This window comes from Halichoerus grypus, chromosome 5 (assembly GCF_964656455.1).
Source record: "Halichoerus grypus chromosome 5, mHalGry1.hap1.1, whole genome shotgun sequence".
Classification (NCBI taxonomy): Eukaryota; Metazoa; Chordata; class Mammalia; order Carnivora; family Phocidae; genus Halichoerus; species Halichoerus grypus.
The window spans coordinates 32,045,200-32,073,188 of NC_135716.1; the positions used below are offsets into that span (position 1 = coordinate 32,045,200).

Consider the following 27,989-nt stretch of genomic DNA (forward strand, 5'->3'; position numbering starts at 1 on the left):
CTAGTCTGTTTCAGCAGCATAGAGTGAGAATGTAAAACTACTGGATTGAAGGCGATTGGATTAAGGATATATTTTATGCAGGACTTTGTAACTCAAAGACATTTTTCCTAACAATAATCGTAAGCACTTTGCCTCCAACCTACTTTTTTTTTTTTTTGTCGGGTTTATGTGTGCCCTAATTCTACATGAGAGTGAAAACTGGAGTAAAGAAATAAGATAAAAGGAACTTTTTTACTGAGTTTATGTGGCATTCTGTTCTACAAAAAGTAAGGCTTTCATCTTTTAATCCGATATCCACTTAACTACATTACAGAAGATTTATTTTGACCCCCTCTTGTTTCATAAGGGGCTCAAAAGTCTGTAGCAATTTTTGACACTTTGCTATGCTGTTTTCTGACACCCCCATACACACACACACACACACACACGCGTGCGCGCGCACACACACACACACACCCCTCCCTGCCTCATTTTCATATGGACACAAAGCATTGGGATAAAATGATGGTTCATTATAGTGGTACAGAGCTCTTATCTTCATCCGGCAAGAGTCATTTCCTTCCAAAGATTGAAATGCAAATGTGAAAATTAATGATAACTGCATTATCTGATAGCAGAGATAATACCAATTCACTGTCAGAGTAATACACAGTCATTCTACGATTTCCTCCGCTTCTCACAATATTCTTCTTACTGTCAGACTATATCTATGGTTAACTATGTTTCATAGGTTTCTGTTAATTTACTTCAAATGGCATTTCCCAGATCTTATATCTACCACATTTTCCCAATCAAAAAGGAAACGAAATCAGAACTGTAATCTCCAAGCCCTTCTTTGGACTAGTAAAGAGGGGGGAAAAAAAAAAACCCGTATCTGTATCATTAGTGTGTGCTTCTGTCTCCCAGTGGTCTTCCAGCTACCATTCCACTTTATGCAAAACACTCCCATCTTCTCAGTTTGAGGCACAAAGCAGAACCAACCCCATCGTCCGCATGTATCCTTCATGCTGAACAGCAACTGAATGAAGCTTGCTGTTCAATCACTAACTTATTGATAGATTTCGTGATCAATTTTTAGTGCAGATGCAACAAGTACATACATCTGATTTTATGCTAGATATTTACTGAAAATTTATTTACATTAAAATTCCTTTAACTGAACCACATTCTAAGGCCAGTTGGATAGACTACAGTTACTATAATCGCGTGGTGATATTACATAGCAAAATTATTTTGCAAAGTTAATTCACTATACAGATGTTCAATGAAGGCTTAACATCTGTAAGGCATTGTCATGGCTACTGGGCACAACTGCTGTAATGGTACAGAAAGTGATATGAGGAGCTATTTATTGAGCACCATGAAGCTCCAAACTTCAGGTTTTACATAGAAAATCTCATTAATGAGGTAGTGATTATTATTAGCCCCGTTTTGTAAATGAAGAAACTGAGGCCTCAGAGAGTTACTAACTTACTCAAAGTCATACAATTCATAAATGGCAGAGCCAAGATATAAATAGCAGAAATATTTTTGGTCTTTTCCACTCATTATACTGTCCCAAAATAATTTACCTCTGACAGAAACTCAGATTTCCATTTAACAATCTGGGAGCAAGTCATGCTGTTCTGGAATGCATAATACAAAAATAATTTTGAATTTTATACCAGTAATTCATCAAATCATCAATACAAGGTGTGATTTTCTACTTTATTATTATTGAATCACCTCAAGTGCTTAACATGTAAATACCAAAATAAAAGTGCATGCTTATCTTGATAAGTCCGTGAGAAAGAATCTAAGTGACTACTTGCTCAAAATTTTGTATCTGTGCATATTTGTATTAATACATATTACTTGGGGTATATGTACTTATTTGCACAATTTGAATAATGTGATACATTCATTTACCAAATAAAGCTCTTGGAAATTTCAATTATTGTGGCTATGAGCCTAATGGTAAGACTTAGGTACGTTCAATATTAAACCAGAGAAATCAGATTATTTACTATTTCCAAATGCAAAAAGAAGTAACCATGTTTTTAATAATGTAAGCTAGAGAGCTGGTATTCTTAGCATTAATGTAAGATGTGACTTTTAAGGTGCTCATTTCATGAAGGTGGAGAATGGATTTAGAGTGATTTCTCTGAATTCTTTCCCCCACATCTCCCTCTACATCTAAATACAGAAGTCAGCACTCAAGACTTCAGCCATGGACTGTGGTTCTAAAGATTTCTTAAATGAGAGAGCCAGAGATATAAACACTATTTTCAAAATGAGGTCAGCGTTCTAACTGCATGAGAGGTTCTAGGGTAAGGGAAGGCTCTTATCATCTAGCAAATCCCAAGCTCTCCCAAGCTATCTGCTAGATACTTTCTATACACGATCTTTCAAATTTCATCCACATAACAAAGTTAGTTTCAAAGTAGTTACTTTTCTTCCCATTTTAAAGATAAGCAAACAGAGGCCCTAGCTGTTTAATTTGCTTGAGGTCACAAGACTGTTAAATGTCAGCGTGCGAACTCAAACACAGATCTGACTTTAAAAGTTGTTCAGTTTCTTCTGTAGTTTAGAGCATCGGGTTCTCATGCTTAATTATCGGTTGCATCAGTGACAATCCATGAATCATTTTAAAAGATTAAAGAAGAGAAATGGCATCAAAAAGAGTGTGGACAGCATTATGCTATGCCTTTAGACTTCTGCCTACACTTTCCACAATTATTAGTGCACAATAATTGTTCATTGAATAATTAAATGTATAGGACTACTGGTAAACTGAAGTGCTTATGTGGGGATAAAAGAAAAGAAGGGGTATTGATTTTAAAAAGAGACAGAAAGGAAGTATAGGCAAATGCAGAGGAAGAGATAGTAGATACCAAGTAACATTATCATTTAGATTCCAAGCAAGGTAATATCAGGGTAATTTTTTTAAGAGCAAAAAAGAAAAGTGAAACTTGAAAACAGTTGTGTGAAATACTGAAATAATGAGATAATGACTAACATTGGCTTGAACTCTATTAGCTTAGTGTGGGTCTAGCTTTCCTTTCAAACAGTGAAAGATTCATAAAAACTTGAAGAATATTTAAGTAAGAATCACAAATATTTAAACATTAAAAAATTTCACCATAGGAATGTTTGCAAATGTAAGATAATTTTTCTAAAGATTGTTTAGGTTCTGCCTAATCATAAGAGTTAACAAAGGTGTGAGCAATTACTAAATGTACCTTTTAGTTGGATAACAAATAAGGGGAAAAAATTGGCACTGGGGGATTTACATTTGATAAAAATGAAACACTTCAAACAAGAGTTGATTCATTACTGAATTGAGCCATCAAGAAAGGTTGTGGAGTCGTCTTCCATCAAACTCTTTCAAACTCTTTAAAAATAAGATAAATCCTGATCCATCTTAAATGAAGTCAGCTCTATGCCTCAAATTCTTTAGATAATTTCCTGGTCTTTTGATTCTGTTCTATTTTTATTTAGAGAAAGCTGTCTATCTTAGAGTGACTATCAGGACTGGGTGGGAGGACTTTAAAATTAGGAGAACCTTGAAATCACGCCTGGCTCATAACCTCATGTCTTAACCAATCATTTGCAGTTAAATTCAAAACTAGATGCTTAGTATTTTAAAAATTGTATCAGATATATTACTGGCCTTAAAAAAATGCTGAGAATTTTAAATGGGTCCCCTTCAAGGCTCAACAATTCCAAAGCCATAATAATGACAAGTAGAATTTTATGTGGGTGATCTGATTTAATTCTCACAAAATCCCTAAGAAGTGTGAATGCTATTTTCCACATTTTACAAATGAGGATATAGGAACAGGGAGAATAAGCAACTTGCCAAAAATCACTCAACAGAGTGGCAAATCCAGAATTTGAAGCTAAACCCTTAGAACAGAGAGCTCAATTTCTAACATGTTGAGAAACTGTCACTAAACTTTGTCCTGACTGAAGGAAAGTAATGAAATTTCTACCTTAAAAAATAAATATCCAACAGATATTCTTTTTTTTAAATATCTGAGAGAGTGAGAGAGAGAGATCATGAGCAGGGGGGGAGAGGTAGAGGGAGAAGCAGACTCCTCGCTGAGCAGGGAGCCCGATGCGGGACTTGATCCCAGGACCCTGGGATCATGACCTGAGCCAAAGGCAGACGCTTAACCGACTGAGCCACCCAGGCCGCCCTCCAACAGATATTCTTTTTTTATGAATCAACCTCATTAATTCAGGGCTTTCAAAATCATGAAAACCCCTTTTGCTGTAAAATATCTGTAGGGAAAAACCTGTTATCAATTTTACAACAAACAAAAAAAAGAACTTTCTTATAGGCCCACCTGCTTAGAGAGATACATTTTTCCTTTAAAGTATTTACATATTCACATGTGCCACAGAAAAGAGCATAAACATTTTCATGATAACTAAATAAAAATTTCATTAAATCAGATACATAATATAAATTTAACTCAACAGTGAAAAATCTCATCCTGAATGACACATCATTCTTGCTCCTCTCTCTGTCTCTCTTTCTGTAAGCTAAGAGTGCAAGTTTGTTTCTGGAAAAGCTTCCTGGGAAAGGTGGCATTGATTGTGCACTCTGTGTTTCATAATTTACCACCTTCTGAATTGGCTTACTGACTCCCAAGTCCCAGGGAATACTGTGGGCCCCAGCCTTGAGGAAAGAAGAAAAGCTGCCCCCTCCAAGTTTACGCTATGGAGGGGGCAGCCACAGTCACACTTTGCAAGTAGGCATATCCAAAAGGCCATCTAATCTAGTTTTAAATGTAAAAACTCTTCTAAGTAGCATATACATACCGAATTCCATGAAGAAAGAACCATACAGTATAAAGTTCATCCACCCTTCTTAAATTAAATGTAATCCATCAGAAAAAAAAAAAAAGTTTTCCAAAGATTTTTTTTTTTTAATCAAAGGAGTTCTTTCCTACATTGAGAAGACAGAAGCATTATGCAATAAGGTGAAAATGCCAGAAGTCTACACTGTCTTTCAAACTCTTAAAACGTGGTATTATGGTACTTTAAATATAACACATTTTGATCCAAAGTCTCGTAGAACCATTATGCTATAGCATACAGAATACAAACATTTGTGTGTATCATGAATAACATTAGAAATGACATCATAATAATCAGCTATACTGCATCTTTATTTTTGTTTGCATTATATTTTCCAGCTGCTGGTTTCAGAAAATTACCACTGGAGTTCTCTCTTCTTCACGCACAGCAGAGAGCAATTTGCAAAGTCATGCAAGGGTGAAAATGTGATTGAAATATAGGGATCTTTCTTAATGAAAAATGTTACTGCTTTAGAAATTATGGCTAAAACTATTACAAAAACTCGCTTATATCTTTAAGCCCTATGACATAATAGTCTCCATTTATAAATATACCATCAATTGTAAATTACTTGGCATCAAATATAAAGGTTTTTTTTATTGAGTTCTTATGAAGTGTACATATTTACATAAAATTATATTGGTGTTTAGGAGTATTTTGATCAATTTTTGTGTTTCTCAAAATGGTTCAGTATCAGGATTCTTAAAAGCAAATTTAATTTTCATTTGTAAAAATGAAAATATTGCCAAAACCTTGAATCAGATGGGAGTATCTGTTGATACTGCCTAAACTTCTAAACAGAAACTGAGATTTTGTCTATGATTTACAACATGACTAAATTGAAAATATTTCTTTATAGTATTGTTACCTGCTTAAAAGTTTAAAAATCATTCCCGATTTGAATGTAGATATAGCATAAAGATTTCTGTTAAAAAAAAAAAAGGCAAGTAGAATGAACTAATTCTTAGATGACTATGAAGTAAAAAAAGATGGAGATTTCAAGCAGAAGTTAACACTGGTTTTTGTATTTTAACAAAAAGATAAAAATCTTCTTTAAATAATGATGTTTATTTAAACTTCCACCATAACCTTAGTACACACACAAATACAAACACGAGCTGAGATTCTAAGAGTTTTACAACCTAATTAAAATTTAAAGGAAAAAAAAGTGAATCCCTGATAGTAGCAACAGATGATTGAATTTTAAATTTTCTTTCCTACCTGGACCATCCCAATCATCTGTCTCAACTCCAGGCTGGCCGGGCTTTTCTGACTGTGTGTCCCCATCTGATTCTGCTGTCTCCTGGACTCCTTCATCATCACCTGGAAAACATCGACACACAGACAGAAAGGGAAGTAATTAAAGCTCTCTATTTGGCATTTAGATCCTGGTAAAGGGATACCCTTAACCGTATGTCTACGTATATGTTTGCTACATATAGTTGTCATTATACTGATAAAATGCCCATGATTTATCATTTTGATATCTACTGTGGCTTTATAATAAAGAAAATCAGCATTAGTCTGTGAATTGTGCAAGACTGTTGAATCTCAGATCTGTACCTATGAAACAAATAATGCAATATATGTTAAGAAAAAAAAAAAAAGAAGAGGATAGCAGGAGGGGAAGAATGAAGGGGGGGAAATCGGAGGGGTAGACGAACCATGAGAGACGATGGACTCTGAAAAACAAACTGAGGGTTCTAGGGTGGGGGGAGGATGGGTTAGCCTGGTGATGGGTATTAAAGAGGGCACGTTCTGCATGGAGCACTGGGTGTTATGCACAAACAATGAATCATGGAACACTACATCTAAAACTAGTGATGTAATGTATGGGGATTAACATAACAATAAAAAAATAAAAAAAAAAAACCAAGGGTGAACCCTAGTGTAAAAAAAAATAATAATAAAAGATGTGAAAGGGAAAAAAAAGAGTTTTATTCAGTTATTAAAATTATATATAAAGAAGAAAATAAAAAAGTAGTATGCAATTACTATACTGCTCTCAGTACAGAAAACCTTAGCTCTCCTATTTCCAAATAATCATTTTTATAAAGGCAAGATGCAGCAAAACAAAAACAAATGAAGGCTTGGGGTAAGACATATTTACATGTTGGGCTGAATTTAGATTACTTTGCAAATTCCCCCCAGCTTTAAACTTGTTAAAACTTGGTTGTATTTTTTAAATGGGTATAAAAAGGCCATCATTGAATGATTAGCATATGTAGCATATGAGATGAGATGAGCCAGTGACTCAAGTCTTCACAACGCAAGAAGCTATAAAGCTATACTTGTTCTTTTTTTTTTTTTTTTTTAGAAAGAGAGCATAAGGAGGGCAGGAAGCAGAGGGAGAGGGAGAGAGAATCTTAAGCAGGCTACACGCCCAGCACGGACCCCATTGCATGCTCAATGCAGGGCCAGATCTCACGACCCTGAGATCATGACCTGAGCTGAAATCAAGAGTTGGATGCTTAACTGACTGAGCTACCCAGGTCCCCAAGCTATACTTGTTCTTGATAAGTGTAGCTAGTTCACACTGTTTCATGCCTTTCATTTCCACATAAGAAAAAAAAATGTAATATATTTTGAGCAAAAAGTATAGTCATGGCAAAGAAGATATATTAACAATGCAATTGCATTTTAAAAGTAAAAAGTTTAATTTGTAAGTACCTTCACTTTAAGTGATAAAGTAACTGCTTTATAGGAAAGTAATCCATGGTGACATGGTACACACAAAAATATTCCATAATATACCTACTATCAATGATAATAGAGATCAGAACATAGAATACAAGAAAATGTGATGTCAGAAATAAAGAATGCATACCAAAAACCTGGCAACTAAACCCTGAATCTAATAATGCCAAAATTTTTAAATTAAATTGCTTACCCACCTAGTCTTTCTCTGAAGTATTCAGTAAATATTTTCCACACAGTTGCCCAAATCTATAATAGTACTTAATTCTTTATATGATTATTTAAAAAATGCACTGAATTCTTAAAAGCTTTACAAGTAACCTAGAAATTACAAAATTTTCAGGAAACTATTATTACAATTGACATTAATGTGATGTTGATGAATTTTGAAATTTAGACTCCATAAATTTTATATTCATTTCTATATATAGCTTCACAAAATGAATCATTTTAAAAAGTGGAATAAAGGTAGAGAGCATGCAGAAGCCCAGCGACAGTTCAGTTGTCATAATTTCCACAACAGAGGATCGTTGGCTCTGGCAGGTAACCAAGAATAAAACATATACCCCACACCACCAAACCCATGTCTGGAATTGAAGGATCTTTGAAAGCTGAGTTCTCTCTTCTTTTCGGGATGATCACCATGAATAGCAATGAAGTTTTTTCCATAAAATAATAGACACTGAGTATCTACCATGTTTAAGGAACTGTAATAGGTATAGAAGGATATACATGGAAAAATATAATACCTTTTTGGAAGTAGTATAAAACCCATCTAAGAGAGTAAATTCACAAATAATGAGAGTGCAAGACAAGGTCCAAGTGCCATAAGAAAGGTACAAAGGCCCAGGAGTAAGATAAGAGTTTTAATCTGTGCTCCTTTTTGCAGGTCACACAGAACAACATAGACACATCAACCAATTATCTTACAAGATCAGTGGAAGAGTTCTGCTCTCACTTCTCAGACACAAAGAGGGATGAATCTCAGCCTGCATAGACAAGTAGGCTCTACTGCCTTATATTTTCAAATACTGTGAACCCTGAACTAACTAAGTGCTGCTCAGCCCAACCCTGCCTGTCCTGGCCCCTGTCTAGGGAGCCCCTTCATACCTCCCCTAATCCAGAGACTAAGGGTTTAAAGCCTGTTCAGCAGGCTCTGATTGGTCAGAGCCCAGGTTGTACCGGTTGTTAAATACTTTAAAGAGTATCCCTGCATATATGTAAGTATTGAACTAATGCCATGCAGGTAGCAGACTGGCATGCCTGGAATCCTACAGTATTAGCTCTGGCAGAGAACCCTGATACTTTATATGAACTGGTCATTCTCTGCTTTGCCCCTTCCTGTTCACCTCCATTGACTCTCCTCCCTCTATGTTCTACTTTGTCCTTTGTGCCCCATGGAGGCAGGATTCTGTGGACCCCATCACTGGGGCTGCTGTGTTCTCTGATTTCTGGTTGGATCCAATCAATAGGAGACACTGACAAGATCAGAGGATTAGAGGGCAGGAAGAGGGAAGACAGGTCCGTATCCCTCCATTCTATCCTCTTGGATGGTCTCCAGTTGTAAGCAATGGCTGTGTTGTACAGTTAGCACTCCTGGGAAGTGGTCTGCCTGCTTCTCCCATGCTCCCGCATCACTGTCACGTCCCGTGACTCTTCAGATCAGGAGGGCTAACAGCTTCCCACTGTTTCCAGCCCCTGGGTGCTTCACATCCCTTGTTGGTTTGGTTCCCTTAACCCTATCCACACTTCATACACTGTCCCTTCACCAAACTCTCTTTAGTGAAATCCACTGACCAAGTTTTCTTCTGGGACTCTACTGAAGCACTATTATGTTCATGGTTTTCATCCAGTCATGGCTTATACAATAATTTGTAGTAAACTTTCTTTAAATAGACTCACTTTTTATAACATATAAACATATTTTTAAAAACAAAACTCCTTATCGCTGCTATAAAAGAAAAATCAGTATTAGATGCCCATAATAGAAGGTAATAATAAAAATAAATACAATAAAAATAAAGGTAACATTATCAATTTCTCCATATTATGTCTATTTAGACTCTGAGTCTCTGGTTTCATTTCCCTGTAATAGAAAGGAAAAGTAACAAGTTAAGCTATTTAAGTCATGGTAATATAAAGACGAAACATTCTCACTGATACACAAAGAATATAAGAAACTTGAAAACTTTCTCACCAATTGATTCAATGCTACTTAACGCAATAATCAGTATAGCACCCTAACCTTCTTGAGTACCCCCAGGATACCTGACCTAATTGGGGGAAATATGACCTTTACAACACTTCACTCTTCATGGACACTAGAATCCACACTAGACTCTGCCATCTACTCCAATAAGCTTTTGATTGCATTTCCACTTCTGAGTGGAGGTTTAACTCAGGACAATAATGCAGGGGAGCTTATAAAGGAAAGTGTCCTCCCCAATAGTGAAGAGTAGAGAATGCAACCTATAATTTTAAACAGCATCTATTCCTTCCAAGCACTTTTCTCATGTCTTATGAATCTTGAAACAAGGAGGGGACTCAGGAGATGATCTGAGCCAAATTAGAGAAATCTACTAACTACAAAATTGATGCACAGACAGGATCAGTAACTTATGTTTGATCTTATAGCTACCATATTTATATCTGCATAAGGCACCATTCCCGAACCTTCTCATGCTTGAACAATAAGTGCTTCCCAGCCATCACGGTGTGACTGATTGAAGCAGCTTTTGGTAGATGTCCTTTCCTCAACAAGCAGGAAGTAGGATTACGGGAGAGCATGAGGGGCATCGTAAAAGTCACAAAAACAGCAGTTTATTCAAGGTTAGGAATTAAATTTGAGTCTCCTAACTGCCAGTCTAGCATTCTTTCCAAAACACCTTTTCTTGCCTCTGCCATGCACCACCCCCACCAGCTGAGTACAGAACTGTGCACACCTGAAAGAGCTGAATAATCCCAGAGCAACACATAATGAAGCAAGCATGAGACATGCTGTTAAAAATTACATACACAAGGCTCAGATAGTAAAATTCTGGGTAGAACCACTTGGAGAGGTTAAGTTTTATATTCAAATACTAACTATACCACCCTGGTGGCCACACAAAGGAGTACATCTTTCTGAATTTTACTATTACATTTAAATTGTGGGAAACATGTGGTGCCATGCACAATTTGATCAATCATTAACATTTACAATGCATAGTTTTGAAGATACAGTGAGATATATACTTTCTCTTAAGGACCATATAATCTAGTAAAGGAGCTAGGTAATATGCATAACAGAAATAACCACTGATTAAAACCTACAATCAAGGTGGTCAATAAATAATTCCGAATGAAAACACATAAGATATAGAAATTCAGAGACCAGAAGCATAAAATGACATTGACCATGGAGAAGCTAGGATAATTAATTCCAGAGCTCTTCATATTGAAGGCAGTGAAAAGCATTAGAGGTATTTCAGTAGGAGGGTGCTATGATCATGTGACACAAATACAGTAACCAACATATATTTATTGAGTTTCTATGAACACATTTTGTCAGATATCTGGTCTCTGAGTTCCCCCTTACTCATTCCATAACAACACTCTAACCCATGTCTCAGACATTCTTGCCCAGAATTTTTGTGACTATAGTTAAGTCTACTCTGAAATATTTTATTAGGCAAATTACATATTTAGAGGGAAAATAATGAGAAATATAGTGGGAAACAGTTATGTTTGGAAGACTATATTACAAAGTAATCACAATAATCACAAAAATCAGATGTTAAAAGAATCCAGTTGAATCTACAAATGTTCATCTTTATTGAACAGAGATGATATAAACCATTCTTTATTAATACATTAAATTAACTTTTGAGTCCCAGGCACTGTGCTGAGCACTAAGAATATAAAACAAAGATGGTTCCTTTTCTAATATAACTTACAGACTAAAACAGAGACAGATCAATAGATTGCAATCTCATGTGGTGAATACTTTGATGGGAGCAGTCCAACATGTGACAGGAGCCCATAGGCATGACACCTAACCCAGACTTGGTGCAGAAGTTTCCTGGAGGAAAGAGCCAATAAAATTTCTGAAATTTTGGAGGCATAACCTGAGATAAACCTGAATTCTGTAGGTTTGATGCCCTGAGGCTCCATGATTGAAAATCATTTCTTAGATTAAAAATGAAAGCTATCTCCCCCCCAAAAAAATCCTTATAAAAAACATTACAGTAATTAAGTTGCTGTGCAGAAAAAATGGTGGTGAAACTAAAGACATTTCAATGATGCAAAAGCAGAATCCATACAAAGTTTTAGGATGCAAAGAGAAATAGTTTGAGAAATGCTGCTACTGTATGATGGTTAAAGGAATCAAGTCCCTTCTTTTATTCAGTCTAGGCTAAATTTACCCAGGATCATCCTCATCTACTATCTACTGAGAAAAGAAAATAGCAGGATGACTACAAATCTCAGCAGATCCTTGATGCACAGAGAAATTTGGTAAATCACTCAAAATGAAAATATTATAATTCAGCCTATTAGGGGCTTGATTGAACTAGTAATTTCACATAATAAAATACTTTCATTAAATGTCACTTAACTGCCAAAATGGAACTATAGAGCTTAGATTTCAACTTACACCAACATCTGGAGCAATACTCAGTATTGATAATCCTGATTCATGGAACAATTTGCTCTAATTTGTTTCATTATGCAGCACATATAATTAGAACTACTGAAAATAAATATTGCAGAGTATTTAGTTAAAGAAACACTGTAAAGATAGTTGATTGTATACAATTAACAGCTCAAAAGAAAGTACATTTTGCAACCGTTTTAAGCTATTTTAAAAACTGGGTCAATGTGCAGTATATATATCACATTAATAAAAATAAATCTAAGACAAAAGAATAGTTTAGAGCCCTTGATCAATTATTTAATCATGTTTTCTTAAAGAAAAAAATGCCAAAAAAAGGGAAAGATGACCAAAAACATAAGAATGTCATACAAAGTAATACACTTGAGTGCAGAAAACTAAATGGGTTGAAATTAAATTTATATTCATCTCAACATCTACTATGTGCCATATACTAAAATCATAAAGATGAATAAGGCAGAGAACATGTCCTCAAGCTTGGGTTCTATATTAAACCGAAACATGGCTACCACTTCTTGAGTACCACTCAGCCCTAGCTAAATGCTTTATGAACATCGCATCAATTCAGCCTGTACAGTATCCCTGTATTTCAGAAGATGCCTACACATTGCTAGCAGATCCAAGAACTGACCCCAAGCTAGTCTGACTCCAGTGACCATACTCCAATATCCTATTAGGATATTACAGTGAAACTCTACTGAATATCAAGCAACAAAGAGAACTGGATGTGATCTGATAGTTGCTTCTCCTCTCCATATTATAAGCCCTGTTTCTTCATTATGCTTACATATTAAAATGAAATGTTTGAGGATATAATATTTATAGGCATGATTTTTTCTAAAGTATACCAAACAAAACAAAACAAAACAAAACAAAACCAGAACCTGGTAAAGTCAACTACACATAGGTGCTTAATCAATTACCACTGCTCACTGACAAGTGATAAAATTAGATCTTGGTTTCATTCTTTTTACCATAACCTACTACAGTACCATTACATTTGCTAATTAATTGCCTTCAGCACACTATTTCTATTTAATAACTAAAATATGTCACATTTGTCAACTTTTAGACCCTTCATCTTCTAAGTTTATCTCAGGAAACTAACTCTCATTTTTATGGTAATGTTTTTACCAAATTCATTTTTAATCTTTTTACTAATGAAAAGTGAAATGATTAAAAAATAATTTAATCGAACGTGAAATCTCTGAACTACTTTTAAGAAACACCATTTGTTTCCCCCTCACAATAGGGACTTGCTTCTTCCCTTTCAATATATTTATTCTCATGGAAAATTTATAAATAGAACTTTATTTTGATACAAATCCAGCTCCAGCTTCTTCTTGATTTGAATGGAAATGACTTTACTGACTGTTGTTTTTTTTTCCTTCTATCCATTTTTTGATTCTTATATGTTTGAAATCAGTACTCCTAGTAGCTTATGAAAAAATGGCATGAATAATTAATAGCCAAGATAATAATGACAAGTTTGTTAAGATATTGCTTCAAAAGCTTTGTTGGTAGGAAGAGGAAAGGAAGAGAGAAAAGGATGCTAGAGAGAGAATTACAGAAAGAACTAGAAATGCATTTGACATCCATTCATTTACTTGCTAAATTCTTTATTCACATACTTTTAAATAGAAATTTCAGTGTATTTTTAGCAAAGCACAAACACATTTAATGGGATAACCAATATATATCCAGAGACCAATTCGTAAAAAGATGAAACAGAATAAATGTCAAGCGGTAACAAAATCTATAATATTCCTAAAATTATGGCTATGGAGTTAATGGTTTTCCATTGCAAGATTAAACTCTTTTGTTGCTCTTTTAAAAGATATCATACATATTTTGTGGGCCCTTCCATTTTCCTTAGTCTAGTTTTGAGAATCAATGTGAGCCCTATAGGAGGAAATTGAAGGTGTTATTGAGCAATATAATACACAGCACAAATGACTCGGGGAAATGCACTAGAATATAGTCTTTCGAACACATGAAACTGAATCTTTAAATTCTATATTAGGTATTGTTGCTCAAGGTGGTAAAAGCAGTGGCTCTCCTTGCTAGGCAAAAATAATTTCAAAAACACAAACATCTTTTCACTCAACGTTAGACATTCCTGTATAAATTAAAGATTTGCCACGTTCTGAGAAAGCCACTTTTTCAGCACAAATAGCAGCAGGGTTTGCGAGCAGTCAAACAAGAAAACAGCCCTTCTCAGCCCTGCTCCTTTAATCCATGTAGTTCCTATCAATATTAACCTCTTATAGAAATTCTTGTACAATATAACTATTGAACTTTCTTGACTAGGAGTGTTGCTGTAGCTGTTAGTCATCCCTATAATGTATTTTGCAATCAGCTAAATCATCAAAGTATTTTTTAACAATGAACAGTTCAGAAGTGACAGATCTACTTTCTTGTTCACACTGCTTATCAGAGAATAGATATCACATATGTTTTCCAGGTGCTTCCTATAGTTAGGATACCTTCACAGAAGCCGCTCATGAAAGATAAGGTCATAAAAGAGATGAAATATGTGTGAGCTTCATACACTTATGGTTTTATCATCAGACAAGATAGCTTTGGTTAAAGGACTGTAACAGTCAAAAACAGAACACTACAGCTTCGTATTGAAGGGCGAGGACATTTAAGTTTAAGATTCAGTTTTTGTTTGCTTTGCCTAATAGCCGCATGATATTGTTGGGCTTAAAACAACAGTTTGGTAATAGATTAACCAAACAAAAGTGTCGTGGTAAATTAACTCTGCGTTGCCAAATTGTACATACGGTTATATCACCAGATACAAAAATAGAACTATGCAATTGTTACCCCTTTTTGCTAACACCTAAATCTAAAGATTTCAACCACTTGAAAAGCAAAGGTCCGTTACACTGCGAATCGCTGACCCAAGTCTCCCTTGGACTTGCTACAAGTTTATAAGAAAATGGAGGGTTTTGCCATATTCTGGATAGTTACATTCAGTGGACAATTATTTTCAAAAAGGCATGTGATTTCCTTAACCTATCTAATATGTCATTGCTTTGGCAATAACCTTTTTTTCATATTCCAGAATATGAGCAATTAAACAGATCAAAAGAATAGAGTCCACATTTATTGGACTATAAATTTTCAGACCCTGGATGAGGAAACAATTCTGGAACAGTTGATGACAGTGGTCCAGAGCTACGCCTGCTATTTTGAGAAGAAACTCAATCTCTACAGTTAATGGATGACTACTGTAATTTGTGGTATTCTATTACAGCTAGAAAGGGGAAATTATTGAACATGCTGATGTTTATGGTACTTATATAAAAGTCACAAATAAAGTATTAATAACTTAGGAAGACAGAACAGTGATTTATAAATTTTTTCTATAGTCCTAATCCTAAACACTTATCCCAGATGTGACTATCATCCTCCATGTGAAAAGAGCTTTTCTCAACATTTAAGTTCACTAAAGATCTGGAGCATAAGGGAAATTCCCACATAAGATAAAAGAAGGCAAATTCTCAGCAGTATATCATTCAAGAATTTTTGCTTCTCATTATTTCTCTCAATGGGCACTTGAAAGAGTCAATACATAAAGCAAGTATGGGAGCATAAAAAAACACCCTACTTTAAAAGATGCTTCTAAAATGTGTATTTCAAAGCTTATATATTTAAGTATTTTTTCTTATTATCTCTTCCTCTTCTCCCTACCTCCCTCTCTACTCCCCCCCCCAAAAAAACACTGAAACAATTCTATTCCATTCAGAGGAGGATTCTATATAATTAAGGCACTTCTTGCTCCAAAGATGAAAGTTATGCCTGATAACCTCTAAGTGAGGATACTCTGAACTGTAATTTATCTTTCACAGATCTGTTCTGTTATCAAGACACCACTATTTCTTCAGTTTGCTGCTTCAGTCTTCAAGATTCAAACCTAGCATTCATTTAAGGAATCATCAACAACAACAACAAAAAGTAAAGCCAAATCTCACAATCTCTGAAATAGTCTCTTCAATAAGCCAGGCCGATCCACACAGAAAGATCAAGCCAATTTAAGAAGGTAATATCTGAACACTGCTTTCCATACAATCTTATTGTTTATTCTTTCCTTTTTAACAAAATGATTCATCCCAAAGAGGCCTCTCCTCTCTCATAATCCTTTTAAGAGCATGATTCATAAGTAATTACTCATTACCATAGTGTTCCATTACTACAATATAATTTACTAATTATAAATAGACTTTATTCAAACCACACATCCAAAGTGCAAAAGCCCAATGGAGAATGCATATTCTGGGACAGCAACTAACAACTTCGGTCCATATCTGAATGTCCTTTATCCAACTCTAGTTCAAATACCCTAATGACGAATGATTCTCAGAGCTCAAAAATAGAAGATAACAACTATTTCTCCTGATAAACCCTATTTTTCCTACTGCTTGGCAATCGCTATTACACCTTACCCCCATTTTCTTTCTCTACAATGGCTTATGGGAAGCTCAGATTTGCATTTAATGCTTCAGCTTTCACGATATCTGTCTTCCTCTCTTACGCTTCTTCTCATCATTTCTATCCCTCATCTTGGATCACTGCCATCCCTCTGACCTAAACCCATCTCTTTGGGGTCAAATCACACTACAATCTCCATTGTCCTCTTTGCCTGCTCGTCAAGCTCTTGCCAAAAACATGTTGTCCTGTCTTCCTGAAACACTATTACTTCTTTTCACCTACTTAATGCCTATTCAGCATTAGATGCCAGCTCAAGTATTGCATTCTTAAGGACACTTTCTCTCACCTTCCTCACTATGTCAAACCACCCTGGGCCACTTGTGCGATTATTTTATTAATGTCTGCCTCCCCACGATCACGTAAACTCCAGAATAGCCAGGGGCTTCCCTGTGTTTACTTACATGCTAACCACAGCATGGCCCACAATGTCTGATATCGTACATGTTCAATAAATATTTATCAAACTGGATAAAGCATGCATTTTGAATGGACTGATGGCATAATGCTTTGAGTCAGGAAGTAAAGACAAATAAAATCTATGCCCTTTGCATAAGCTGAAAACTCTTCATAGTAACAGAATGTAGAGTTGGGCATGTGGCCACCTGATCATAAAGACCGCATTTGCCAGCCTCCCTTTTAGTGAGGTGGACCACTCCTAAGAGTAAGTTCTGGACAATGGGATGTAAGCAGGAGAGTTTTGTGGCAGCTTCCAGGAACCTATTCTTACAGCTGAATCTAATCCTGACGCAGTTTGCATAAAAAACTATTCTAGGTCACATTAGCCTCGTCCCAACTCAGATCCATATCTAGCTTCTACCACGAGTCAGAGTCCCAAGTATGTTATCAGAAGACCCATTTAGACTCTTGTTACCACAAGGTCTTCCCACACCACCTCCTCCCTCAGGGCCAGCAAGAGGTCCTTGGCTGCTGGTGATAACGCAGGAAAAACATAGATAGTATCCACAGCATCGCCCAGATTTTTAGAAACGTGGGAGAATTTTTCCCCTCTCTGCTTTAATTTTTTTTAAAGATTTTATTTATTTATTTGACAGAGAGAGAGACAGTGAGAGAGGGAACACAAGCAGGGGGAATGGGAGAGGGAGAAGCAGGCTTCCCGTGGAGCAGGGAACAGGGAGCCCGATGTGGGGCTCGATCCCAGGACCCTGGGATTATGACCTGAGCCGAAGGCAGACACTTAATGACTGAGCACCCAGGTGGCCCTCTGCTTTAATTTTTAACCCAGCACTTTCACGAGTATCTGTGGTCTCTACAGGCACAGGGTAACTTACCCTATAATGATAATAGATTTGGAATTCAGATATCTAAATGCCAAAACATTTTAGGAATCTTATTCAAGGTTTTCCAAAAAATAGGAATTTGAAACCAAACTTAACATTCATTGCTATCTCCTAGAGCTCACTCATATTGACTAAAGGTACTAACGGGGATTGATTCAGGCTTTTTGGAGCCTAGAGCTTATATAATTTAGGAGGCCCTCTTTAGAAGAAGAATACAAAGCCATAGTTACAAAATTAGGTCAGGGTCATGGAAGGAGTCTATGCAAGTGAGGGGTTCTGAAGCTACACTACACTGCCTCGAACTCTCCTACGTTCATGTACCATTCGATATCAAAATAGCTAAACAATCACTAAATAAACTAAAAAGGTAAATGAATATATCTAATATTGATTTGGCAATTTAAGTGTAAAAATAAGATACACATTTTATGTAGATTTTTGAAGTTCATTCCTTTTCTTAGTGAACTGATTTTTAGGGCTACCTTAGAAGTTCTCCAACACGCCTACCAGTATTACAGAGAAAACATCATTCTTTTCTAAATTGGGTTTTCCTTAGAATATAGGCTATTTTCCTTGTCCATTTTTTTTTAGTATCATTCTATATCTTTGTAGAATTGTTTCTTGTTATGAGTTTCTGTATTTCAGTATTCCCTTTGGTATTCAGCCACCAGGACAGGATATAGGAGCCCAAGGCTCAAGGACTGGATGACGCAGGTGTGTGTTGGTGAACAGCTTCCTTACTAGAAAGATGCACAATACAACAAGGAAGCTTGAGAAAGAACATATTCCTTCCTTTACCAGCCCAAACGTAACGTTTTCTCCACCCCTTATATTTATTCCCTTTCTCACCTATACCCGTTTTCCTTTCCTTCCTAGATGACTGTATCTTTAAGAAATGAGAACATTCTTTATATATTCCCCTTTTTGCCTCCCTACATGTGTGGTCATGTATAAACACTCACACATGTCAATGCTTCTGCGGCCAAAAACAAATCATAGAGGTTCTCAGTGTTGGTTAACTAGACTGGACCACAATTTGCATTTAAAAAAAGCTCATCTAAATCAAAAATAGACTGCCCTGCGCTAATTCTATGCAACAAGAGAAATGACATCACATCCCATTGTTAAACAGGTAGGGGGGCAACGTGTTTTATATATCTGTAGATTTCCACCTCGATAAATCTCTATCTTGAAAAATGATCCTTAAAGAGACTTTCCCTTCTCACTGTCAGAAAAATATAATCACAGCCTTCTGTCTGAGCAATTCCACTTTCCACCTCCGGTATGTACGTAAGACGGGCTGAGATACAGCCACAGTCAAGTTTCAGGACAGTCCCTTGTCTAATCTTTCCGCTTCTCCAGATCTCTGATACAGAACCTGTTAGAATGTATTGCTTACTTTTCCAGTTCCTATGTTTATCTCACTTCCACTCTTCCCATCTGCTGCACTGCATTTCCTTCAGAAAAGCAAAAAGTTTCCACAGTGCCCTGAGCTTTCCCTGCAAACAATGCCCTCTTCCCCTCTTCCTTCCTTCCTTTCTCCACTTTTTATTGGGTCTCATTTCGTGTTAAGGTCAAGCTGTTTTCAAGAGTTCACTCTGCAAACATTTCTACAGGGCTGAAATTCCTATTCAAATAGTTTTGACGGATTTGTAAACACTTTTTTTTTTTTTTTTTTTGCCGTTTATTACTGGCTAAATCAATCATTTGAAGGCAGTTTGTTCTTACAGGGACTCAGCCCAAGTACACCCATTTTGGGTTGTCCCCACTCATTTGGATTACCTGAAAACAACTTCGCAAGAAACAGGCAGTGAGAAACTGTGGCTTATCTCATGCCACCAAATCAGTATAATAATCATTATAATTATAATCATAAGTATAACCACCTGAGTTTAAATTCGGTATTAACCTTTAGTAGTTCTGTGACTTCGGCCAAGTTACTGACCCTCTGAAAGTCACAGGTGAAAACAGCATCTACCCTGCAGGACAGTCAGTTGATTAGAGATGATACACATGCAGCAAGATGTCTGCTTTTCAGGAGAAGTCAGCAAATGAAAGTTGTTATTACCATTATTATAATTATTATAATTGGTACGTAGTCTCAATGCCAATCTCTGGAATCTCACTGAACTACAAAAAAGGAGCTGAAAGAGCGATCTGCATTCCTTCTCAGTATTTACTCCATTGGTATAACACATCCAATTATTTTTACTTGACCTTTTAAGAACAACAAAAAAGTGACTGACTTTATGACTATAATTAAATTCATCGTACCACAGCTTTCACCCCCTTTTATACACTCTACATTTAGGCCCACCAGAGATAAAGATTATCCCGCCAGGTAGTGGAAGGGCAAATTCTTTCATGCTTCCTGTTGCTTCTCAAATGATAATCAAAACATTGTGAGAAGTTTTACATACTCACAAGAAAATATGAATTTTATATTAGGAGATTGGGAACTTCGAAAATCTTATTTGATTTAAATCTCAAATATGCTAGCGCAGAACAAAGAAAATTTTCTCAAATCACTTACGAAATTTAAGGATAAAAAGTAGAGGATACATGGCTCCTTCTAAGAGATCAGTTTCTCTAAAATGATAACATTTTATCTAAAATCATAATGTGACCAACAATCAGATTCAAGGCTGTCAACTATGTTAATTCCATATAATTAAAATAAATTAGCTTCCCAGGGTTCTCTAATGCTAATGCTATGTTCATAATTTAAATTTTCCTTAAATAGAAAAATAAATTAAGAGGTAGTAGATGTAAATGACTGGCAAATATTATTGTAGACCTGTATGAATTGTTATATATATATATTTTAAACAAAATAAAATAGAAAAAAACATTTTTAATTAAAAATGGCTATTTATACAATTACAACTTGATCAAAACTATTTTCTCCAAGGAACATGGGCTCTTCATTCTACCCAAAATATCACTGAGAAAATGTAACAATAAAAGGACTTACAAAGAAGTAGCTCTCCCTTATAGTACTCAGCTAAAATTAATGATTAATTCAGCATCTAGATTAAAAGTAAAAAAAAAAACCAATGAACAGGGGCGCCTGGGTGGCTCAGTTGTTAAGCGTCTGCCTTCAGCTCAGGTCATGATCCCAGGGTCCTGGGATGGAGCCCCGCATCGGGCTTCCTGCTCAGCGGGAAGTCTGCTTCTCCCTCTCCCACTCCCCCTGCTTGTGTTCCCTCTCTCGCTGTGTCTCTCTCTGTCAAATAAATAAATAAAATCTTTAAAAAAACCAAAAAAAAAAAAAACAATGAACAATGCAGATGTCTTTTAATATCCAGATGCATATATATATTATCATTTATATTATTATATTATATATCATATATATATATAGTACCAGGAAATTAAATAAATTCTTACTCTTCTTCTGACTTTCAACATTGTAGGGAAAACAACAAACTATAGTAAATTTTGCAGGTCAAAAAATGTTCTTTCTCTTACAAAAATTTAAACATGAAACCAAAAAGGCAATTCCTCTAAATGGTAAAACATGATTTTATATTAATTTTCAATTTTTATTATCAACAACGATGCTGATGTAAAATAATAATATAACTACAACTTAAGCAAGTATCTCTTGACATCTTATGTAGTCAGGTAGAAGCAGAATGAAATACACTTAATTACAATATGAAATTATTTCATAAATAATGAGAGAATTAGGTAATTAAATATTTTATCAAGTTTTAACATTTCAAAAATATCTTTGTTTTTAGACTGCACACTGAAGATGTGTTGGTGGTCAGCTTACAGACAAAACAATAACTTGAGTTTATAATATGCAAAAAAGTAGTCTATATTATCATACATGATTCATATGAATGATATCATCATGAGTCATTTCAACACTGCATAAAATCAATCATTTTAATTTTGTTGAATTTATTATGCTGATATATCTGGGATCAGAGATGAGGTAGACAGACAAAGCTTGATCTGACCCTCATATATAAAACACAAGTAAGTCATGGACAAAATTTGTACACCCCCTGGTTCCATCAAAACCAAGAAAACGCTGAGTCCCTGTAAGAACAAATTGCCTTCAAATGCTCTCTTATTTATTCCAATAATTGTGGTTTAAGAACAAAATCTGATTCCAAACAAAAACTATGTTTGGGGGATTTTAAGATGGCCATAAAAGGCTGATACTACAATGTCACAGGTATTATTTTTTCTTCCAATCTCATGAGATAAAAATTGTACAAGCCCAACATAAATATAGCCTCTATTTCTATATTCTAAAAGGAATTCCTTTCCATTTTGCATTGTTATATGACTTACGTAAGAAAAATTTAAGGATTTTAAAGTAAATGTGAAAAAAAAAAAAAGAAGAAGAAGAAGAAGAAGTACTGGGTCCAGGAAAACAGAGTTTGCCAAGGAACAATAATGTCATGTGGAAGGAGGGGGAGGTGGCGCAGAAGGGAAGGGAGGTCTGTGCCAAGCAAAGCTGGGGGCTGTTCAATCAGCTCTATCAGGGCTCCATCAGTGTCTCCACTCCAGCCAAATCCAGAGAAAACAAGGAGTCAAGATTCAGGTCAATAAGCTTATAGGCGATTTGCACAAACAGTTCCTCCAGCAAGGTAAAAAACAAAGTCATATTGGCTTTTCTCTTTTATGCCTTCTCTTTGAACTCCCTGGTCCAAACATACCCTGGAAATGTCAATGTTATATGCAAGAATTTTAAAAGCTCAGCTTCTTAATCCCGTTAAGAAAAAAGGAACTAAGTTGCCTGTAAAGATCGCCTTCTTTATTGAGCTCAAAGTGATTATGGTAAGAGCTGCCTTTTGCAGATTCTGATTCTAGTTGCCCAAGCAACAGAGGAGGCAACACATGTCATTAGAGGCAAAAGTGAAAGGAAAGAAAGCATCATGATTGAGCAGGTTTATGAAATACAAGTAAACAGACTTTCCAAACTCAAAATAATAATAGGAAAATAAAAAGAAAATAGGAAACGAAACAGTGCATATGTTTGACACTGGATGGAACGAAAAACAGTTTCTAGTCCCCCCACCAAGTCTGCATGAAGTGTGTTCTTTTTTTTCTTCTTCTTTTCAGTATTAAGGATGTAGATAACATTTTTGTTGCTTTACCTTAACGTGGAAAAGGGGGATAAATGCCTATGATCTTGGCTTGGGTTTGTTACCAAAGAGAAATATGGCTTTTCCTTAGTGATTTCTTAAGTTTTAAACGAAACTACAAAACTACATAAACTGAGAGAAAGAAAGAAATGGAATGTTGGGGAGGGACATTTCAATGAGTCTGGCAAACCACTGGCAGAAATAGTTAAGCACAATGATAAAACCAACACTGATATTCACATCTTCTACGCTTTATCTTTCTGATACAAGGATGTGGTATTGTGGAAGGGAGCAAAGTGACTCATATCATCCTCAAACACCCCAAACTGCTCTTCCGGAAACTACATTAATGAGCTACAGATGGAGGCTCATCAAGCCCCTGGCTAAAGGGAGGATTCTGATTGGGGTTATCTGTATCTCCTGACAGCTTCCCCAAATTGCTTGTTTCCATTTCCTACTTGAACCTTTACTTTCTGCAGGCCTTTCTTTTCTAGGTATAAACAAACATGGCATGACCATGCCTCTTCTCCCAGTTACACCTCGGCTCCCCTCTGTGGCTCACTCAAGCCTTCCATAGGGGGTGGGAATCCAGCAGATTCCTAGAGCAAGTTGCACAGGTATGACTACACCTCTCCTACTCCCCAGCACTCTGCTGTCCTCTTCTGGCTTCCTGCAACACTACCCTCCATAGGTAGGACAGATTCCACCCTGAGTACTGGGAGCTCACTCCCTTCCCTCAGGTGCCTGCTCAAAGTTCACCTTCTCCATCACTCTTATAAAATCTCTCTCTCTCTCTCTCCCCCCTCCCTCCCCCTCTCTCTCTTCTCTTCTCTCTCGATCTCCTTCTCTCTCACACACACACAAACACACACACACCATCATTCAATTACCCTTACCTGTTTTGCTTTTCTTCATAGTGCTCAAAGTCACCCATCATATTATACAATATGAGTTTGCTTATTTATTGTCTGTCTCTCTCCCTGAGAATGAGATTGACTTTTGTCTACTGCTGTATCCACAACACCGAGAAGAGGGTCTGGCACATACCAGATGCTTAATATATGGGTTGAGTTGAATTGAATTTATTTATTGAACAGAATTGGAAGCTTCTGCCAATCTAATTAAATATCTGCTTATGTTTGCTTTTGGTTTGGTATTAATTACTTCTGGGCTAGAGTTAAACCAAGTCTGAGTAACTCAGGTTTTATTCTATTTTCTTTAATATGCTATGCATTTTTCTATTTTATAACCTTTAATTTCTGCAAACAAACTGTGTCAAATATTTTTGAATGTGTTAAGAATGTCCATTGTAAGGGGCGCCTGGGTGGCTCAGCTGGTTAAGCGGCTGCCTTCGGCTCGGGTCATGATCCCGGGGTCCTGGGATCGAGCCCTGCATCGGGCTCCCTGCTCAGCGGGAAGTCTGCTTCTCCCTCTCCCACTCCCCCTGCTTGTGTTCCTGCTCTCGCTATCTCTCTCTCTGTTAAATAAATAAAATCTTAAAAAAAAAAATGTCCATTGTTACACTATATCAGTAACCTTATTTTATGAATTTCCATTATGCCCCCTTTTTTCAACCTTAATCTTTCCAGATTGAAGACATCTAATATTTCATTCATCTGTTTAGGCTAAACACTTCACCCAGTGATTTCTCTGACCATTCTCCATACATAGATCCTATGATTCTAAGTAAGGTTTTTTCTCTTCCCAAATCAACTTTGATGGCATCCTTTTCCCTTTCAGCCTTTGTTTAGAGATGATGTCACCAGGAAACACTTTGTAGGGACCCTCACTACCTTCTCCAGATAATCATTAATAATTCAAAGCTCACTGACATAGTTTCTTTGGTGTTTCTTTTGTTAATGACAGTATGTTCTCCTAGCCTACAGTGATAGTGACCTGACACTTCTCTTCCTGTTCACATATCCTGTGACATTCTCTTGGACTGTAACCCAAGACCTATTTATTTAATTTCAGTCATCAACAAACTTGGGTATTTCAATGAGTGAACTCTTCCTGCAAATAATTAATAACAGTAGACCAGTTTTAGAACTGCTCCATGTCAACCCCACCATGAAACTTACTGTCTCTGAGTCTTTATCCAAGAATCGCTAATATAGAAGAGCTCCCACCTGACAACAGTAACATACTAAAAACTCCTCCAGTTGCTCTCCAGACCACCTATGTTTCAATTTATTATTAGTTTGCTTAGTTCTAAACATGCATTGATGTACTTCCGTGTTTACTATATAAACCAGAAGAAAGGCAGAAAACAAATCACTGAAGCATATAACCCAGTGCCACAGGAAATGTGTAGCACTTAGGGACCCAGCCTTGATGTCTTCGTCATCTGTAAATTCAAGGAAATAATTCTTGCTTGTTTCCTTCCTCTCAGAGATACTGTAAGCCAAGATGCCAAATGATCTAAACTCACTGCACAAAAGAGGATGATGCAAATTGTAAGGATCGCTTTATATTTTGCTGAAATTCCTAAAATCTAAGGATAGCAAGCAACTTTGAGAAGAGCATCTTTTAATAAGCATTCATTTGAAAGATGAAAAATAGAGACATGAAATATGCAACTAACACAAAGTAAAAAGCGACAAAAGAAACTTCAACAGAATTGTCAGGTTCCAATTTTAGGCGTGCAACTCTAACAAGGGTTTATTAAAGGTGATCTTTTCTACTTTTAATTATGAATATTTATGACTTAGATTCATCTGATTAAGAATTTTACACATTTAATGTTGACATAAAATTCTGACCAACATTTTGACATTTCTGTGGAATATTACATTATGAGAGTGATTTGGGTCATATTTAATCACATGTCTTATAATGACTAGCAATAATATTAATAAATGCTTCAAGACTTGTAAAAAGACCTGCCCTTTGACAACAAGGAAATAGACAATATCCATATAGAACTGAGGAAAACACCACAACAATAAGAGCAGAATCATTTTAAATATTGAAAATATCCTGTATAATGCAGCTCAATTTCAAAAGGAAGTAGGAACTTTTACTTATGAAAAGCTATGTCTTCATAGATGTACAAAAAGCAGAGCATTTTTCCTTACTTTTTTTGAATAAAAAGGAAAGTCACAATGGCATGGGATTCCTTTTATACACAACACAGTTGCTAAGATACAAATGAAGATACACTGTAACTATATGTGTATCCTCAGTATTTTCCACTGACAGTCCGAATACCTTGTTTGAAACACTTAAGTATTTTAACCATGTTTTTGTGATCTGAGTTTTTAAACTACTATCCTTTGTTTAATACAAAAGAAAGCATTTGATGTTCAAAAGTGTTATCCCTGAAACTCATTAAAGAAACCATGTCCTTGCTAGATCTTAATCATGGCTAGATCTTTAGCTGAAGAAATTTTCCGAAGAATCCAATTCATTTTCACACACACACACACACTTTTTATGTTGTAAATGACATTAAAATATGTGCAAAAAACATGCTTCATCAGTGAGCCCAAGCTGAAAATATTTTTCTTCAGAACAGTTCTTATATGCTCCTTCATCATGATGGTGGCATCATTAACCATTTAAATACTTACACTCTTTTAATTTTAAACCTATCTTCTTCCCTGCAACTGTGAAGAAAACATAATTGTGTGTCACTGAGACCAATATGTGAATTTCTACAGAAAGATTAGTTTCTAATTTTCCAGAGAGAAAATGTTCTCTTCCGATTGCTGCTAATCAACTTAAGTGAAAAATGGATGGAATCCCCACTATGACCTCAAGGGGATGCAATATCTGTCAAAGAGCTGGCTCTATTTTCTGCCAGGGCCTACTGACTTCAGTGAAAATCTCCTGGTCTCACATTTTATGAGAGTAAAATAATGAAATTCTTTTCCTATTAAATAAGACAACAGCAGTTGCAATAGTTCCAGTCATATTCATCCTGCAAAATATTATGTGAAAATGAAAATTCTTATTTCCACCTATCATTACTCTCTAATTTCAAACTAAACATCAGAAAGTTATTTTTATAACATGTAATACATTAATTATTTATTTATAATTTTACATTAATTTGTATTTTAATGATATATTTGATTATATATATTTTCTAAGATACTACTAGCTTAAAACTTATAGTTCTATATTCTTTTGTTAAGCATAGCCCTTAATCAATGATCATCCCAGAATGTAATCTAGTAATACCTATCACTACTGCTTCTCTGGATTAATTAAATTGACAAAAATGTCTGAGTCCACATACTAACTCTTTTTACAAGAACAAGAAGAATACATGGTACATGCTAACTCTTGGTTCTTCTATTTACTGTAATCCTATAACATAAGGCAGGTTCTCTACAATGCATTTAAAAATGTATTTCCTGACAAAGAGGGACCACGAAATCTCTTCAAATATAGATTTAAACACTCCTCATTTCCAGCTAGCTTTCACATGTATTGCTGTGGCTACTATAATCAAGAAATGGTTCTAGCACCCAGAACAACTACAGAAAACATTAATTTGGCCTGAAGTCTAAGTCAACACTACCAAAGAAAGACTACTCAGTCCATACCATTCTCATTTTCTTTTTTTTTTTTTTTTTTTTAAAGATTTTATTTATTTATTTAAGACAGAGAGAATGAGAGAGAGAGAGAGCACATGAGAGGGGGGAGGGTCAGAGGGAGAAGCAGACTCCCTGCCGAGCAGGGAGCCCAATGCGGGACTCGATCCCGGGACTCCAGGATCATGACCTGAGCCGAAGGCAGTCGCTTAACCAACTGAGCCACCCAGGCGCCCCATACCATTCTCATTTTCAACCGAAAGCCTCAACGTGGGAGACAAGGGCCAAATTACAAAGTCATCTTGAGGTCTTCAAGCGTTAACTGTCAAGGAGGTTTTCTCAACTTCAG

General features: G+C 35.9%; 1 protein-coding gene across 3 annotated transcripts in view; it reads right to left on the reverse strand.

Moving 5' to 3' along the window:
* Nucleotides 1-27,989, reverse strand: part of ZFPM2 (zinc finger protein, FOG family member 2) — a 449,708-nt gene that overhangs the window by 323,964 nt on the left and 97,755 nt on the right. For 2 of the 3 annotated variants that reach the window (XM_078072094.1, XM_078072093.1), the window contains one exon: nucleotides 6,070-6,171. The exons of the other annotated variant lie outside the window; for it this stretch is intronic. In XM_078072094.1, the coding sequence (XP_077928220.1) occupies nucleotides 6,070-6,171 (102 nt within the window). The remainder of the gene's footprint in view (nucleotides 1-6,069; nucleotides 6,172-27,989) is intronic. 3 annotated transcript variants of the gene reach the window in all.